The sequence below is a fragment of the Heloderma suspectum genome, chromosome 2, assembly GCF_057233095.1.
Source record: "Heloderma suspectum isolate Gila_16-S chromosome 2, 16-S_ref, whole genome shotgun sequence".
Lineage (NCBI taxonomy): Eukaryota > Metazoa > Chordata > Lepidosauria > Squamata > Helodermatidae > Heloderma > Heloderma suspectum.
Window position 1 is genome coordinate 221,275,636 of NC_139459.1, and position 15,153 is coordinate 221,290,788.

At 43.6% G+C, this 15,153-nt stretch overlaps 1 protein-coding gene across 1 annotated transcript in view; it reads right to left on the reverse strand.

Annotated features, from left to right (window-relative positions):
• Positions 1-14,706, reverse strand: part of SRP68 (signal recognition particle 68) — a 28,112-nt gene extending 13,406 nt beyond the window's left edge. The window contains exons 1-8 of the mRNA XM_084838158.1: positions 14,526-14,706; positions 11,145-11,211; positions 9,905-10,018; positions 7,136-7,331; positions 4,803-4,885; positions 4,375-4,484; positions 2,746-2,828; positions 2,259-2,399 (exon numbers count right to left, since the gene is read on the reverse strand). Coding sequence (XP_084694284.1) covers positions 2,259-2,399; positions 2,746-2,828; positions 4,375-4,484; positions 4,803-4,885; positions 7,136-7,331; positions 9,905-10,018; positions 11,145-11,211; positions 14,526-14,688 — 957 coding nt within the window. The 5' untranslated portion in view covers positions 14,689-14,706. The remainder of the gene's footprint in view (positions 1-2,258; positions 2,400-2,745; positions 2,829-4,374; positions 4,485-4,802; positions 4,886-7,135; positions 7,332-9,904; positions 10,019-11,144; positions 11,212-14,525) is intronic.
• Positions 14,707-15,153: the final 447 nt, after the last annotated feature.

Below are 15,153 nucleotides of genomic sequence, written 5' to 3' on the forward strand. Positions count from 1 at the left end.
GCTCCTTTCAGAGAAATAGTACTTCAGAGGAATTCAGGAGGCTGTGCAGGGTTTGCAGGATTGCACATACTTAAATGAACTGTATGAGGTGAGGTGGCTGAGGGCTTTTTCTTGCTTTTTTAAAACTGTAGAACCTATTTAAAAGCCCCAGCAGTTTCTTGATCATGACGCCACATAGTCCTAACTCTCCCTTTGGGATTATTTGAGTCCTACAGCTATTTAGGAGAAATTAAAGTGGAGGGGGAGAAAGAGGTTTGTGGAGGCTGATTGGATCCTTTGCTGTACTGAAGCTACTAAACTTCTGCAGAATCCAAAGGTTCCAGTTTGGGGCAGTAAAAACAGATGCTGTGTGAAATACCAGTATTTCACATGGAGCTCTTTCTTCCCTTCCTTCTCCCTCTTCAAAATTTCATTGCAGGCAAGCTCCCAGCAGTGGGCATGTAAGAGCAGAAAAGAAAAGAGAGAGGTTTTTTTGCACCTCAAGAAAAACCTACACCAGAAATTGGGGATAGTGACCTCCTAATGGTCACCTTAGACACCTTCTGATTAGGATCTCTAATCCCCTGGGTGACTTGACAGTTTTTACTTTTTGTTTTAGACTCTGAGAAAAGGAAACTTTATCCATGGCTAGCGCAAAAGCCACTTGACCTAACTGTCTGAACTTTGGCAGGCTCAGTCACCTCTATAGGGTGACTACCTGGGGCTGCCAGGTTCCCAAATTCCATGCACGTATATGGAAGCAATCTCTCTCTCTCTCTCTCTCTCTTTGTTTTGACAGATTTTCTTGGAAAAAGCAAATTGTACCTGTGGCTAGCACAAAAGTCACTAGACCTAACTGTCTGAACTTTGACAGGCTCAGTCATCTCTGTAGGGGCTGCCAGGTCCCCAAATTCCATTTAATAAAGTTCCCAGTTAGACCTGTCCATAAGAGAATGCTACCTCAGCTATAAAACCTTAAACTGCTACCACCAAAAAATAAATATTCTATACCTATATATACCTATAGCCTGGTTCCTATGACATAGGATTTACACCACCACTAGAAACAACTTTTCAAAATGAACAAGAATTTAGATGTTTATGAAATATTTACAAAAGGGAATAAAATGTGTCTCTTCAAAAAATAGGCTGAGATTGCTTAAATATTCTTAAATTAAATATGCTTGGTCACCATTCCCAACAGATAAGAGAGCCTTCCCCAGCTAAATAAGCTCTCAGTAATTTTTCCTTCAGATCAGATTTCCCTAAATTCCACCTCAACCAATTCCTCACAAGCAGGAACAGATCCTGTACACCAGTCTTCCGCTGCCTCTAACTCTTCCTGCTTCTAGGACAATTCAGATGTTTCAGGGACTACTTAAGTTCCCTACAGTCAGATATATAATAGGAACCTAAAATATATTATGTATAACTTTGTTTGCTCATAAAATTATCATGTCTGGTATATTAAATTTTAAAGTATAGTTTATTTAGTAAAGGTAAGGGTATCCCCAGCCAGTCGTGTCTGGCTCTAGGGGGCAGTTCTCATCTCCATTTCTAAGTCGAAGAGCCAGCATCGTCCGAAGATGCTTCCGTGGTCATGTGGCCGGCATGGCTGAACACCGAGGTGCACGGAACGCTGTTACCTTTCCCGCCGAAGCGGTACCTATTTAGCTACTTGCAATTTCTTGCTTTCGAACTGCTAGGTTGGCAGGAGCTGGGACTGAAGACAGGAGCTCACTCCGTCACGTGGTACTCGGGTCTCAAACTGCTGTCCTGCCGACCTCCGGTCTGCACTTCAGCATCTTAACCACTAAGCCACCGCGGTCCCTTTTGAAGTTTATTTAGACAGTTGCAAATTACTGTTAAATGTTTTTCATTTTATTGATAATTTTATGAGCAAACTAAGTCATACAGAATACATTTTATGTTCCTAAAGTAATGAACTGATTTTAGATCTGTAAAGAGCAGTAAAAAAAGTATTGCGTATTTTTTTTAATTTCCCCCCAATGCCTGTTGTTTCCTGACTCCACCCCCCGCCCTTTCCCCCATGGCTTCAAAATTTCCAGACATTTTACATTTCTATGAGCTACTACACTACCTATTGATCACACAGCTCTATTACACAACTTTTTCTGTGTGTAAATCTTTCTCCCCCGCCCCCCCTTTTTTTGTAATAGGAGAGGGTAAGGTACAGCTACTTAACCACACACAATAATATAGGGCCTTGATTACAGTAAAAATAACAAAGTAACAGAGTACAGGGATTTTCTACTTACTTGAGCGATAGCTGCTTCTGTGTCTGCCAGCCCCAGTAGGAAGATCCTCACTTTGTCAATCTTCACTGGCACCGATCTTCCCCGCCATTCTACCTCACTCATAGTGGCTGCCTGCTTTGCTCGAGTTTGGGTGATTAGTGACTGCAACGTACAGAAGTTATTATTTAGAAATTTGAATAGAAGCTTTCATTTTCCACAATACGTCTCACTTATTCGGTGCAAGAACCATGATATAGCATAAAATGTGGCAGTTTAATTTTCAAAGTTGTGATAACGTATTTGATTTTCTTTTGTATTCTGTCCTATCCTGAAGGCAGATAATAGTTCAAAATCAAAATATTTAAAGTATTTTTTACAAGCAGTCACACATGAAAGTGAATTTTTGCACCGTGCTTTGGACTTTCTAAAAAAGAAAAGTGGCATAGAAATTAAACAAATGATGACCAGTAGCACTTCTTGTAAGTGGTAAGAGGGTACAATCAATTACCTCTAGTTTTTCAGCAAGAAGCCCCTCAGTCCCCCCAGATCTCAACCTCATTTGCATTAGTTCACTAATAGCAGACTGGTCACCTACGAAACAAATGACAAAATACAGTTCGTACATGATGTAGTACAATAGCTTGATACATAATGAAAATCTGTTGCAAAGCTTCAAGAAACCACTTGACTGCAAAGTAAATGTAAGAACATCGGGAGCACAAAGTTAGTTTGCATCCTGAATATTCATACACATCAGAAAACTAATAAGCTGTCAGAATTAAAAAGTTTGCAATTGAAACAAGGGGCAAATAAAGGCAAATCTGCAGCTACTTGCTATTTGTAGCCCACACAGAAAAGAGAGAGGGTGATCGTGGATTGGACTGTAGCTCCATGGTAGAGACCCTGCTTTGCATGCAAAAGGTCCCAGGTTCAACCCCCAACACCTCCAGGTAGGGATAAGAAGGAATCCTCCCTGAAACCCTGGACAGCTGATGCCAGTCAGTGTCAACAATACTGGGCTAGAGGGACCAATGGTCTGAATCAGTATAAGGCAGCTTCCTAGTTTGCTATGCTGTATGTCAAAGATACCCAAATGATATACTCAACAAACCAGAAACAAATCTTAGTTCTTAGGGCCAAGCAATTGTGCTGGATGTGCCTGATCTCATCTGATCTTGGAAGCTAAGCAGGGTCAATCCTGGTTAGTACTTGGATGGGAGACTGCTTGGGAATCTGGCTTCCTGCACTGAAAAGGGGGTTGGGCTCGATGGTCTTGTAGGCCCTTTCCAACCCTAGGATTCTATGATTCTATTCAGTCACAAATAGCTTTCATCTGCAGTGGAAGACCAGAATGTGGGGGAGAGCTTCTTAACCCTTTTCTATTAAAAGCTGCCTGCTTTTCCCTCTGCAGCGGAAAAGATATGACTATTCCCATGGGAAGAACGCACCAGGAGTAGAAAAAATGGGCAGAAAAAAATTCTGGAGGGAAAAGGGTTAAGAAGCCCCACGTGAAGACAGCAGCCTCTGCAGCTTCATTTTGTAAAATAAAAAAGAGAGAGGGAGAGAGAAAACAGTAATCAGTGGAAAGCTACAGATCATATGTACTATGGCCTTTATAGAAATGACTGGTTTTTGGTCAAATGTGTACGTATATTGTTTTTTTTACAAGATTGGGAAAGTTATGGGAAAGTTGGGAGGGGAGAACCGGGGCTAAGCAGGGCAGGAAAAAGAAAGGAAGGCGCTAGATCCACTTCATGACCATTAAAGTCCCATCTTGACCATTGTTTCCTCAGCTTTTAGCATTCTCTTGCAGTTTCTTCTTGGAAGTTGTGACACCTAGAACTGTTTCAAGTGGAGACCATCACATTGAGTAATACTCTGGACTCCAAACTGCAATATGCAGGTGTACTCAGTATCCATTACTTTACTGTCTCATTTCACTGGGGCCTTAACTAGTGTAAATATTACTGCCACTCTTTCATATTTTTTCTCTTGATTTACTTACCAATATTATAGGCACAATAACGAATGTTGGGAGAGATCTCCTCCACTCGCTGATTATATAACATAGCCTGGGGACTTAACTAGTGTAAATATTACTGTCACTCTTTCATATTTTTTCTCTTGATTTACTTACCAATATTATAGGCACAATAACGAATGTTGGGAGAGATCTCCTCCACTCGCTGATTATATAATATAGCCTGCTCCTCTGTGAAAGCACTAGCCAGCTTTTCATATATGGTTCTATAGCAGAAAGGTAAAAAATATTCAGTCTTTTTTACAACAGTGTAAGCTGTCCCCCCTGCCCCTTGGGGGGGGGGGGGATGGTGGAAGAATTATTGTTACAGTGCTAAACAGTTTTTAGGAAATCCTTTTAACTTCATTATATGCTGATCAACTGTACAACAACTAATCTGGGTTTAAAATTTATCAAGAAATATATATAAAAACTGGAACATCTAGAAGAATTTGTATAGAAAAACTCATAGGTGTAAGTAGGATTGCATCAGAATTGGTATGACAGGTTATTAACACTTGAGATAACAGGAAGACCAAACTCACTTGCATTTGTTAAAAGCCTCCATCGCTGCCTTCCATTCCTGGTGCTCAAAGCGGAGCATACCTGTGAGGTAAGCTGTATATGCCTAAAAAGGGGGCGGAGGTGGATATTTATCAGTGCAGTAGTATGGCCTTCATCTATAACTATTAATATAACTAGCAGAAACTGGCAGCTTGCTCAGACTTCATTCTTTTTCCTAGCTGCCTCTATTACCACAAATACCTTGAGACCCAGTAATACCACGAAAACCTTGAATATAGTAGACCTGGCGTACAGCCCCAAGTTTTTTATACAACCACGTACATCATATAAATCCATGTTTTCAGTACTAAGAAAGTTTTCAGAAACCTGCCCCAAGTGAAAAGGCATTCAGGCAGTAGGGTGTATGATTTTTAAGACACACTGCTAGAGCTGGTACTGGTCAGTTGTTGTAGAAGCATTCATGCTATTCCCACCACACAAACAGGGGAAGGCCTGTTCAGGTAAGTAGAGTAACTTTCAGAAAATAATAAAACTGAAGTTCTCTTGCCAATGGAATAATTAAGCTGCTAGAGTCAAAGAGTTGCCAGGATTTGATGGTTCACAAATAAGTATCTAGCAGTATTTTAGTTTAGACAATCTTTGAAAGGATTGGACAAACTCAAAGATAATAGGTTTATCGAATTATTAGCCAGGATAGCTAAAAACAGAATGTGCATAAGTCAGAGGCAGTCTGATTATAAGATACTGGGATAAACAAACAGGAAACAACTATCCCTCTAATATCCTGCTTCTCAGCTTCCCAGAGGTATTTCCTCCGACTACTGCTGAAGACTGAGTACTGGACTAGATGGAACTTGCCCTCCTGTCCTGCTTGTGGGCTTCCTGGAGATATCTGGTTGGCTACTGTGAGAAGCAGGATGCTGGACTAGACAGGCCTTTCGTCTGATCCAGCAGGGCTCTTCATCAAACTTATTCTGATTCAGGAAAGTTATTATTGTATACTCCCCATTTTTCATTCTGTGTCCCACCAACAGAGCAGTTCCATGTTCACTGAATACCCAAGCTAAGCTAAGTCCCACCCTTCCTGGCTCTACCCCCCAAAAGAGTCCAGTATTTATAGCCTGCCCATTCTCCACTGCACCAGAAGAGGCTCATTTCATTTACTGTGTTCCACTGGGATTGTTAGGTATAGATAGCTACAAGTGGGTTCTCACTGGGTTGTTTTGGGGGGTGGGTAAGAGTTTTTTCAAAAAGGTTTTTGCATTTCTGCAAACCTCAGAGTTACCCCAAACATGCTGATACCTCCCCTCTTGTTCCTCCGTAGCCTTTCTTTGCTTCCAGTTCTGTCATCACTCACCTCCGGAGACTGCTTTAGAGGGAGTGATGCCACAGCCAGGAAACTTAAGTGAATGATAGGGAAATAACTGATGTTCCCATAATGATGTTAAATGAAAGCAGGGAGTCTCTAGCTTTTGGACAATGGGTTGGGCCCAATGGGTTATGTCAGCGGGAAGTTTTTGATCCAGCAGAGCTTTTCAGCTGGCTCAGTGGGGGAAGAGGCGATCTTCACCAATTCCCCCTGCAGTCCTGTTAAAATCTGCCCCAACAGTGAGAGATTACAGCGCTGGGGGCTGTAGAGGGAATTTTTGCTGGGGAATTGGCAAAAATTGCCTCCCTGCCTTTCTACCAACTGGAGTATTCTGAGCACAACTCTGCTCAGGGATGCTCCTGCCAGCAGAATAAAACACTGGATCCAACACAGTTTGTACTAGGTACCTGAGTTGTTGAAACATCCACAGATTAATATGGGGAGGTCAGGTATTTCCAGAACCATCCTCGAAAATTTTGCGCATCAACCTCCCCCTACAAGCCCACATACATATGTGCACACAAAATCTGTTACCTCACACTGACATATAAATATCTTATCTTCTGCTGCATATGTATGGGGTACTACATTAACTTCTTCAGTCCAGGAAGGACTACACGAAGACATAGTGGCTTAGCATACAGGTGGACCTTGAAATGCTCTATGGGCTGAACGCAAATCAGACCATACTAAGCAACTGTCTATGATTAGCTAATGTCTGTTTCCTTTCACTTTTTCTGTAGTGGCCCCTGATTAATGTTCTGCCTCAGGCTACGCAGATTACTGTTCTGATTCAATAAAGCTATGTTCTATAACTAGGTCTTGACAAGTCAACTAGAGACATACTAGACATTCCTAGCCTAATCTCTACAAGACGTTTTAATATTATTTAGAATTCAGGCTCATTTGTTCAAAAAGAAACAAAAGTTTGGTCTATATTTTCTCTGCCTCGCCTATAAAAGAGTTTTGAAAGCTAGCAGTAACCTGAGCTTCCAGCTTGGTCTTGGCATCCACCCGGTTGCTTTCACACAGGCGCTCCAGTTCCTCAGCATGTTTTACTGCTTTGCGCAGACGAGATAACAGGTGAAATCGTTTGCGAGGTTCTGTATTGGCTTCCTGCTTAAGCTGCATAGCATAGCTCCAGGCTCGCTCAGCATCCATGAGAATCAAGAGTAAATATCTATAGCGTATGACAGATGAGTAAAATTAACAGTTCAAACTTGTATTCCAAACATATTTTCTTCCATTATTTGACTTAACCAATAAGTACCATAGAACAAGAGAATGGATTTATCTGCTCCTAGACTTTCATTGAATTGAATTTCCCAATCATAGACTCCCTTTGTAAAATCTAATTTTGTAGGCAGCAACTTTGTCTATATTTAACCAATTATCTGCTCTGTTGATATAAGCACAATGCCAGAACTTTGTCATATGTATATCAATAACATTTTAGAACTAAATGTTTCTGATCCTGTGTCCAGACAACAACTTCCTCATGGGAGATATAACTGTATAGTTACAGTTATAGTTTTATTGTTGATCAGCAGAATGGTTATTCTATTGTTATATTTTTGTACTGAAGTTATTATATTAACAACTTTGATAATTTTGTTGGGAAATGGTATAAACATGCATGAAATAAATAAATAGTGCTAAACCTGGAGCGGGTACAGGCATCATGAGGAAACAGTACTAAGCAGCATGGAGCTTGGCTGCAGTTGCTGTTTTGGACTGTGCCACTCACACTGAACTTGCTAGCACTTATGCTGCTCTTCAGCCTAGCAGTGATCAGTACAGGGACAGGCAGAGCTCCCACATTGTTTGCGTGCTTCAGACATGTGAAATTTATTCATTCCAAAAAACCCTCTTACCCAGAAGCATCCTAACCATTCACCCAACAGATATTTCCCCACAAACAAAGCAGGTAGAAAGAAACATTGTTAGCTTCCTGCCCGCCCCACCATTCATAAATAAATTAGTATAATAGACATACAGAAGTCTGGCAGATGGAATATGCTGCTTTCCAAATCATCAATTTTTTAAAGAACAAAATAGAAATCTGCAGTAAAGTATTTTTTAGAATACTAGGCATAGCCATTTCACTGCCTAGTAGAAAAACTAATTGATCTTTCTTCCCCACACCCCCCATGGCACGCACCTGGCCCTCCCTACTGCACAAGTGAAAAAAGCCACTGTGGAACACAATGGCACTCCTGAAGTGGCTGTACATGTACCCACAAGGAGTTGATACTACAAGCATGTGGCATCATGCCCTTTCACCACTGCTGCCTTTTCAGTGATAAATTTAAACAGGAGTTGACAAATTTTGGCTGGCCTTACCGACCAACCAAACATTTGTCACCAGGGCCACCTCTCTCCCAATAGGCAGCACAAGATTAGGGTGACATCTCCTGCTCCTTCCTTCTGCTCAAACCTGGGAGATGGAGAGAGAAATTCAGCCGAATAAGAAAACAACGGAGCTGGAGGTGGGCCAGAGGCTAGCTTTAGCTTTGTGCTTGCCATGCACACTGAGCACCTATGAGGCACAGAGGCTAGAAAGCACAAAAGAAGAAGAGGAAAAAACTCAAATTGTATTGAAAATGTATACAATTTAAATAAAATAGTAAAGTGTCCAATGTATTTTGGGCACAACACAGTTTTCTTAATTAGACAATAAGGAAACCTATATTCTTCTATTCCTGAAAAAGGTGTCCACATATGTGGAGCATTTTACTATTATAGTTAAGTTCCACATATTTTTTCAGTACCATTTTGAAGTACTGACCCAGTCTGCACGTAATGACAATTCCTTGGTTGTTTAACCCAAGAATTGTCAGGCCTGAGTGGCAGCGAGCAAGCACAATGTCTCCCACTTCTGCTTTCCATCAAAACCCCAGGAATGCCCCATTCCTGGTTATCGTGACGTCCAAACCCATAACTCCGGGCTGTTTAGAGGTTAAACAACCGAGAGTTTACCCCAAGGACAAACCAGGGGCATTCCTGTGTTGTTGTTTGAAAGTGGCAATGACGAATGTGCAGGAGGCAGCGCACGTGCTCACGCACCCGTTTAGCCATGACAATTCCTGGGTTCAACAACGCAGGAATTGTCATTACACACAAATAGGGATTTTGCCTTTTTCTTTGCTTTCTTGTGTTTGGTGCTCCCCCCCCCCTTTTTTTTTTCTCTAGTTACAGAGGCAAGCCACACACCCCTTGGAGCTGGAGACAGAAGGAAGAGGTTGCCTGCTTGCTCTGCCTCTATACCTGATGAGAAGCCTGGGCTCAGAGCTCTCAAGAGGCACAGTGGTAAGCCCCCAGACCTCCCTCTCCCAACTTCAAGCTCGAGACAAGGGGTGGAGGCATGTCAACTCTCTGCACCGGACATATGGTCTGAACTCAGAACTTCCATCTGACCCAGAGGCGAGACCTTGTGCCTCCATCTCCCCACTCCAGCTTCGGACTAGAGATGGGAAGCTGAAGCTTGGTATGGCTCTGCATGAGTGCCTCACAAGTGTAGAGCAAAACACATCCCAGGCTTCAGCTGAACTTTGGGGCTGGGCAGGGGTGGGTTTAATCCTCTCTCCTCTCTAGCTAGAGGTTTTGAAGGAAACTTCACTTGCTAGAGCCCATCTGACATCTCATCCTGGCAATGGGGTGTGCAAGGTTGTCAAACCCTGTATTTAACCATTTATGCTTGGTCCAATCAGCTGCTTGCATTGCATTCAGTACAACTACTAAGTCTCCTAATACCTGTTGTCAGATAACAGCTCTTCAGTTACTTTCTTCCCTGAGAACTTGTGCCTATTTCCCATCTTGAAGTTAAGAGTTTTTCTGAGCCTTCTTAGTCGGCGGGAGCAGTAACCCCTGGGGGAGGGAGAAATCACAAAAATGGTTAACTCTTACCCAGAACAGAACTTGCCTCCTGTTCTATCTCCCACACCATGACGCCTAAATAAAGAGAAGAGTTTGCCCCAGGCAGAACATATCTAGGGTCTGAAAATGAGCTGTGACAACACACAGCTATCCTTGAAGAATCTGAGCAGGATGTTAAGTGTAAGGTATGCCCAAAGCTGAAGACAGGCAAAGGCCAAGAACTTGGAGCTATGATACCAATTTGTATTTTAGGACAAAATGTGGGTTTTTCAGATATTGTTAAAGTGGAAGACAACAGCCATGGAAGAAATTTTGATGATCGGGAAATTCTGGCAAGCCAAAAGATATGAACTATAGATTTGAATGGAATCACAATGCAACTGCACCAGCAAAAGGGTACATCTTCAGAACACCCATTTGGAGGGTTGCATAGGCCTTTTGATAACAGAACAGCCCTGCAGGCTATATTGCTGGGTGCTTCAGCCTGTAGTGCTCTAATATGGGAAGGATTCTGGGACCAATGCTGACTATACAAGCTACATGGCTGGCTTTCTATTAGCAGCAGGAGGGTGTTCTAGAAACATTTCCTGTGCTTTGAATCACATGCTTTACAGTGAGGAACAGGGAGTGCTACAGCTGCTTTACACTGGTGCCTCAAGTGGCTTATGGAATGAATCCTTTATTACTTGGTTCCACAACCTGCCCTAACACAATTCTAGGCAACTTGCTTACCATTCAGTGATTTTGTGTATTCCACAAAACTGCCATAAAGGCTGTATTTTCTATAATTTATACATAACACCAGTGTTAATACATTCCTAGAACTAAGGAAACAAGCCAAAATAATAAATCAATTATTTGGGGAGGTATCATTTCAGGATTCCACCATGACAGATGGACTAGAAACAATTTTCAATAAATAAATAACATCAAACAGTAATAGACACACCAGTTTAGATATAAAGTTCTGTCTACTTGCAGATTTTTCTCTAAAACTAGTTGCATCTTTTCTCACTGCTGATAGAACAGGCTTTCATTTAGACCCAGTTAACCTAATAAAGGCAAAGACACTTATTATCCAGCAAGTAGCTCCCTGCACTGTTCTTTGCATACTAACCTGTATCTTTGAAAGTCACCATGCCGTAACCCATGTTGTTGTTGTGATTCTTTAACAATCTGAAGGACTAAAGAACTTGTTAAGGAAACTTTAGTCAGTACACTAGAGATGTGTCAAATCTAGTTAAATATTTTTAAACCACATGTAGCACATTTACTTTAACACTAAACTTGTAAGCTCAGAGAAAACAGTTTAGCAAAACATTCTGAAAGTATGTACTGTAAGTAGCTACAGCAAAAGCAGGCTGGATGTTAGGCATTTTCCCTGCACAGACACCACTTCATATTCTTAAAATATGACATGCTTTTGTTGCTTGCTTGCCCTTGGGATGAAAATAAAACAGCTACAATAGTATGAACTGGATCACAACAGCTGTTACTTAGCAGCAGATTAAGGTAATTGTAAATTACCTTTTGTAATTTATAATTTGCATTTTGTAATCATACACTATGCTACTTATTTGTGGCCTAGAAAACATTAGTAAAAAAGAGTTTTGCACAGTACCACAAGTAGCATTCAGTGGCAAAACACTACAACTGTACATACCAATGTTAGTTTATCTGTAATTTTCAAGCTATGTTTTAGGTAACTCAGGGATTCTTTGGAAATGTATCTAGAGTGCCTTGATGAAAAGATCAATAGATGTGGGTAAGTTTAAGCATAAATACATCTGTTTTGCTCACACTGGAATTTACTGATATAAAGTTGAAGGGTATATGAAGACTGAGCTGAATAAATTACAACATAGTCACAATCAAAACCATAAATTGAATTTCCCATTTTTTTAAGGTCCCTAGTAAATCTCTCAAATGGATTCCAAGGGGAGTATCCAGCTGTGCCATTCCGCTCATGCAAAGGATGTTGTGCTAGTAGAAGCCAGGTTCTGAACTATGCACAAGGGGAAATCCAACTAAAGTTTCACGTGTGCAACCACTTTCAGGAGTGAGCTATGTGCTCTGCTAGTGCAATGCGCAAGCACTTGTGCAACTGAAAGATTTGGCAGAGCTCCCCTAGCACTATTTGAGTTTGCGTTATGACATCGCTGGATATTGCTCAAAATGTATTTGTTAAATTCTGTTGGATAAAATGAAGCACACAGGCTGCTTTTAATCCTTACTAGCACACAAAATTTCTAACTTTCATCTGTCTTGTGACTCAGAAAATCTGATGCCCCCTGAATCCTCACACTGGTTCACATGTCTCCTTTATATTCAATACAAAGTTCTTCAAAACTTTCCACAGCTTTGCCCTCTATGTTCCTGCTTCAATTTCCCATCATATCCCTGCCTGTGACCTTTGCCCATTCAATTATGACACCCTCAACTTGTCCCAAACCTCCTGCTTCTTTGAGGGAGCAATCCTATGTGGCGAGGTGGCCATCTCCGAACTCGGAGGCAACTGCCTATCCAATGCACAGCAGGAGGACAGCAGAAGAGATTGTCTCCCCCATGCTCCAGCCGCCCTTCATTTGCAGCTAGACAGCCGATTTCGGCTGTCTAGCCATGGGACATCAGAGCATGGGGTGGGGAGGCAGGATGACACATAGGAAGTGTCACAGCGGCACTTACGAACTGCCCGCCCCTGGGAATGCCCCTTTCCCCTGTTCCATGCTGCTTTTCTGAGCGTGGGGATGAGCTGCGCTGCCAATGAGGCTGTGGGGAAGGGGGTGGGGAGGCGGTTCCCTGGGAACCGACCAATCCTATGGCCATCTAGCTGCTGTCTAGCTGCCATAGGATTGCGCCCTAAATGGCTTCAACCTTCTCCCCTTCTTTAAATCACACCTCAAGATGCTTCTTTTATGCAACCTTTGGCTTAATTGCCTCACCTTCTCCTCCCAACTGAAAGGAAGTCAAAGCAACTGCACTTGTGCTTATTTTTTTCAGTACATTTGTGTCCGTTTCCTCGACTATTTAAATTGTGACCACCTCAGGGCAAAGGCTTTTTAGGGTTGGAGAGAGGGGCTTAGGGGAGAGGGTTCAGAGGAGGGCAACAAAGATGATCAGGGGACTGGAAATAAAGCCCTATGAATAGAGACTGAAAGAACTGGGCATGTTTAGCCTTGAGAAGAGAAGACTGAGGGGAGATATGATAGCCCTCTTCAAGTACTTGAAAGGCTGTCACAGAGAGGAAGGCCAGGATCTCTTCTCCATCATCCCAAAGTGCAGGACACAGAATAATGGGCTCAAGTTACAGGAGGCCAGATTCCGGCTGAACATCAGGAGAAACTTCCTGACTGTTAGAGCAATATGACAATGGAACCAATTACCTCGGGAGGTGGTGGGCTCTCCCACACTGGAGGCGTTCAAGACAAGGCTGGATAGCCATCTATTGGGGATGCTCTGACTTGGCTTCCTGCATTGCGCAGGGGGTTGGACTCGATGGTCTTGTAGGCCCCTTCCAACCCTACTATTCTATGTTACTGGGTAAAGTGCCATGTACACTGATAATATCAAGTGGTAGTCCTCCCACGAAGAAATTCACAATATTTAATAAAAGAACACTTGAGGTTGTATTTCTCTCCAGAATACATTTTATTGTATTGAGCTGAATATTTCTCAGCACACAGTCCAACAGGTTAAGAACTGCTGCATTACACATGAAAGAGGTGGTCAATACTTCAGTATCTGTTGCTTTGCTATATAACGCAGATTACAATGAATCCCACCCCACGGAGGGATAGATATGACAATCACCATGTCAATACAAAAGCGTCATCTCCTCCCCCATGAAAGATCCAGAAAAACTTGGAAAGCACCTCCTGTTCAAAGATCCTACAAATTGCACACACACTTCACATTTCATAATCCTTTTGTCCCACTTCCATGTACAGGCATGCCTGCAATGTTTTTTCCAGGACAATCTACCTTGGGCTAATCCCATAAGGAATATTTCAGATAGAAAATTTCAATGCTGGGCTCATCCGGGCACTTTTTTGGGGGTGGCGGTCTTCTAAACATGCCCCATGTTGCTAGAAATCAAACCCCGGTAGTAGGTTTCTATCTCATGCAACGTCATTGCAAAAAAAGTGACAACCCTGCAACATCTTGTTAAAGCCATAGTATAAGGAAAGCAATCGGTACTCTGCATTCCTAAAGCACTGCATCCCTTATGAGTTGAACTGCCCCCACCACTGCCCATTTCAAGCAGGGCCGCCTTCTTCCTTTCCCTCCGCTCCCCTTGGAACTCAGCCAACACCCCCTTCCCCGGAGGCCACAACCCCAAGTACGGGAAGATGGGGCAACTGAAGAAAGGCATGTGTTGGTAGGAGAGGGGCTCGGGGGCTTCCGCAGGCGAGAGACCAGCGGCAGCATGGAGGGCTGCCCGCTACCTTAGTGACACGTCCCCACTAACCCTCCCATCCCCGTCACGCCGGCAGGATACTCTCCAGGCCCAGGCTATCCCCGAGGTCACCCGACTTCGGCTTTTCATTCTCCTTGTTCTCTTCGGGGCCGGCCGCTGAACCGCCGGCGCTGCCGGCGCTGCTACCACCAGCTCCTCCTCCACGGCCGCCGCCGCCACCAGCCACCTGCCGCTCAGCCGCCATCTTGCGCCCGTTCCGCTTGGGGCGCAAAGCATCACGGGACGGAAGCGAAGAGCTGCCGGGAACGCTGCGCGCGGAAGCCGTTGTAGCCGAGGCTGGCGGGACGGTGGAGGACGCGCCGGGGCCGGGCTGTGGGGGGCGAGGACAGAGCGAGGAGAGGCGCCCGGCAGTCGGTGCGCGTCAGGGGGCGGCTCAGCTCGTTAAAGCAACGTCGCGCTGGCCGAGCGAGCCGTCCGTCCCGCGCACGCAGGCAGACCGGGTGGGGTGGCGTGGGGCGAACGGCGTGCTCAGGCGGCGCGCTAAGCGCGCTCGCGGGGGCGTGAGGTTGTGCGCATGAGGGCAGGGGTTGCCTCAGTCTCAATGTTTGTGAGCGTTTTGGGGCGGAAGAGCGGGATAACAATACTGTGCATCGGTAAAAAATTGCGTGCACTTGAACTCGAGAGGCTTCGGCTATGGGGCGGTTCAGAA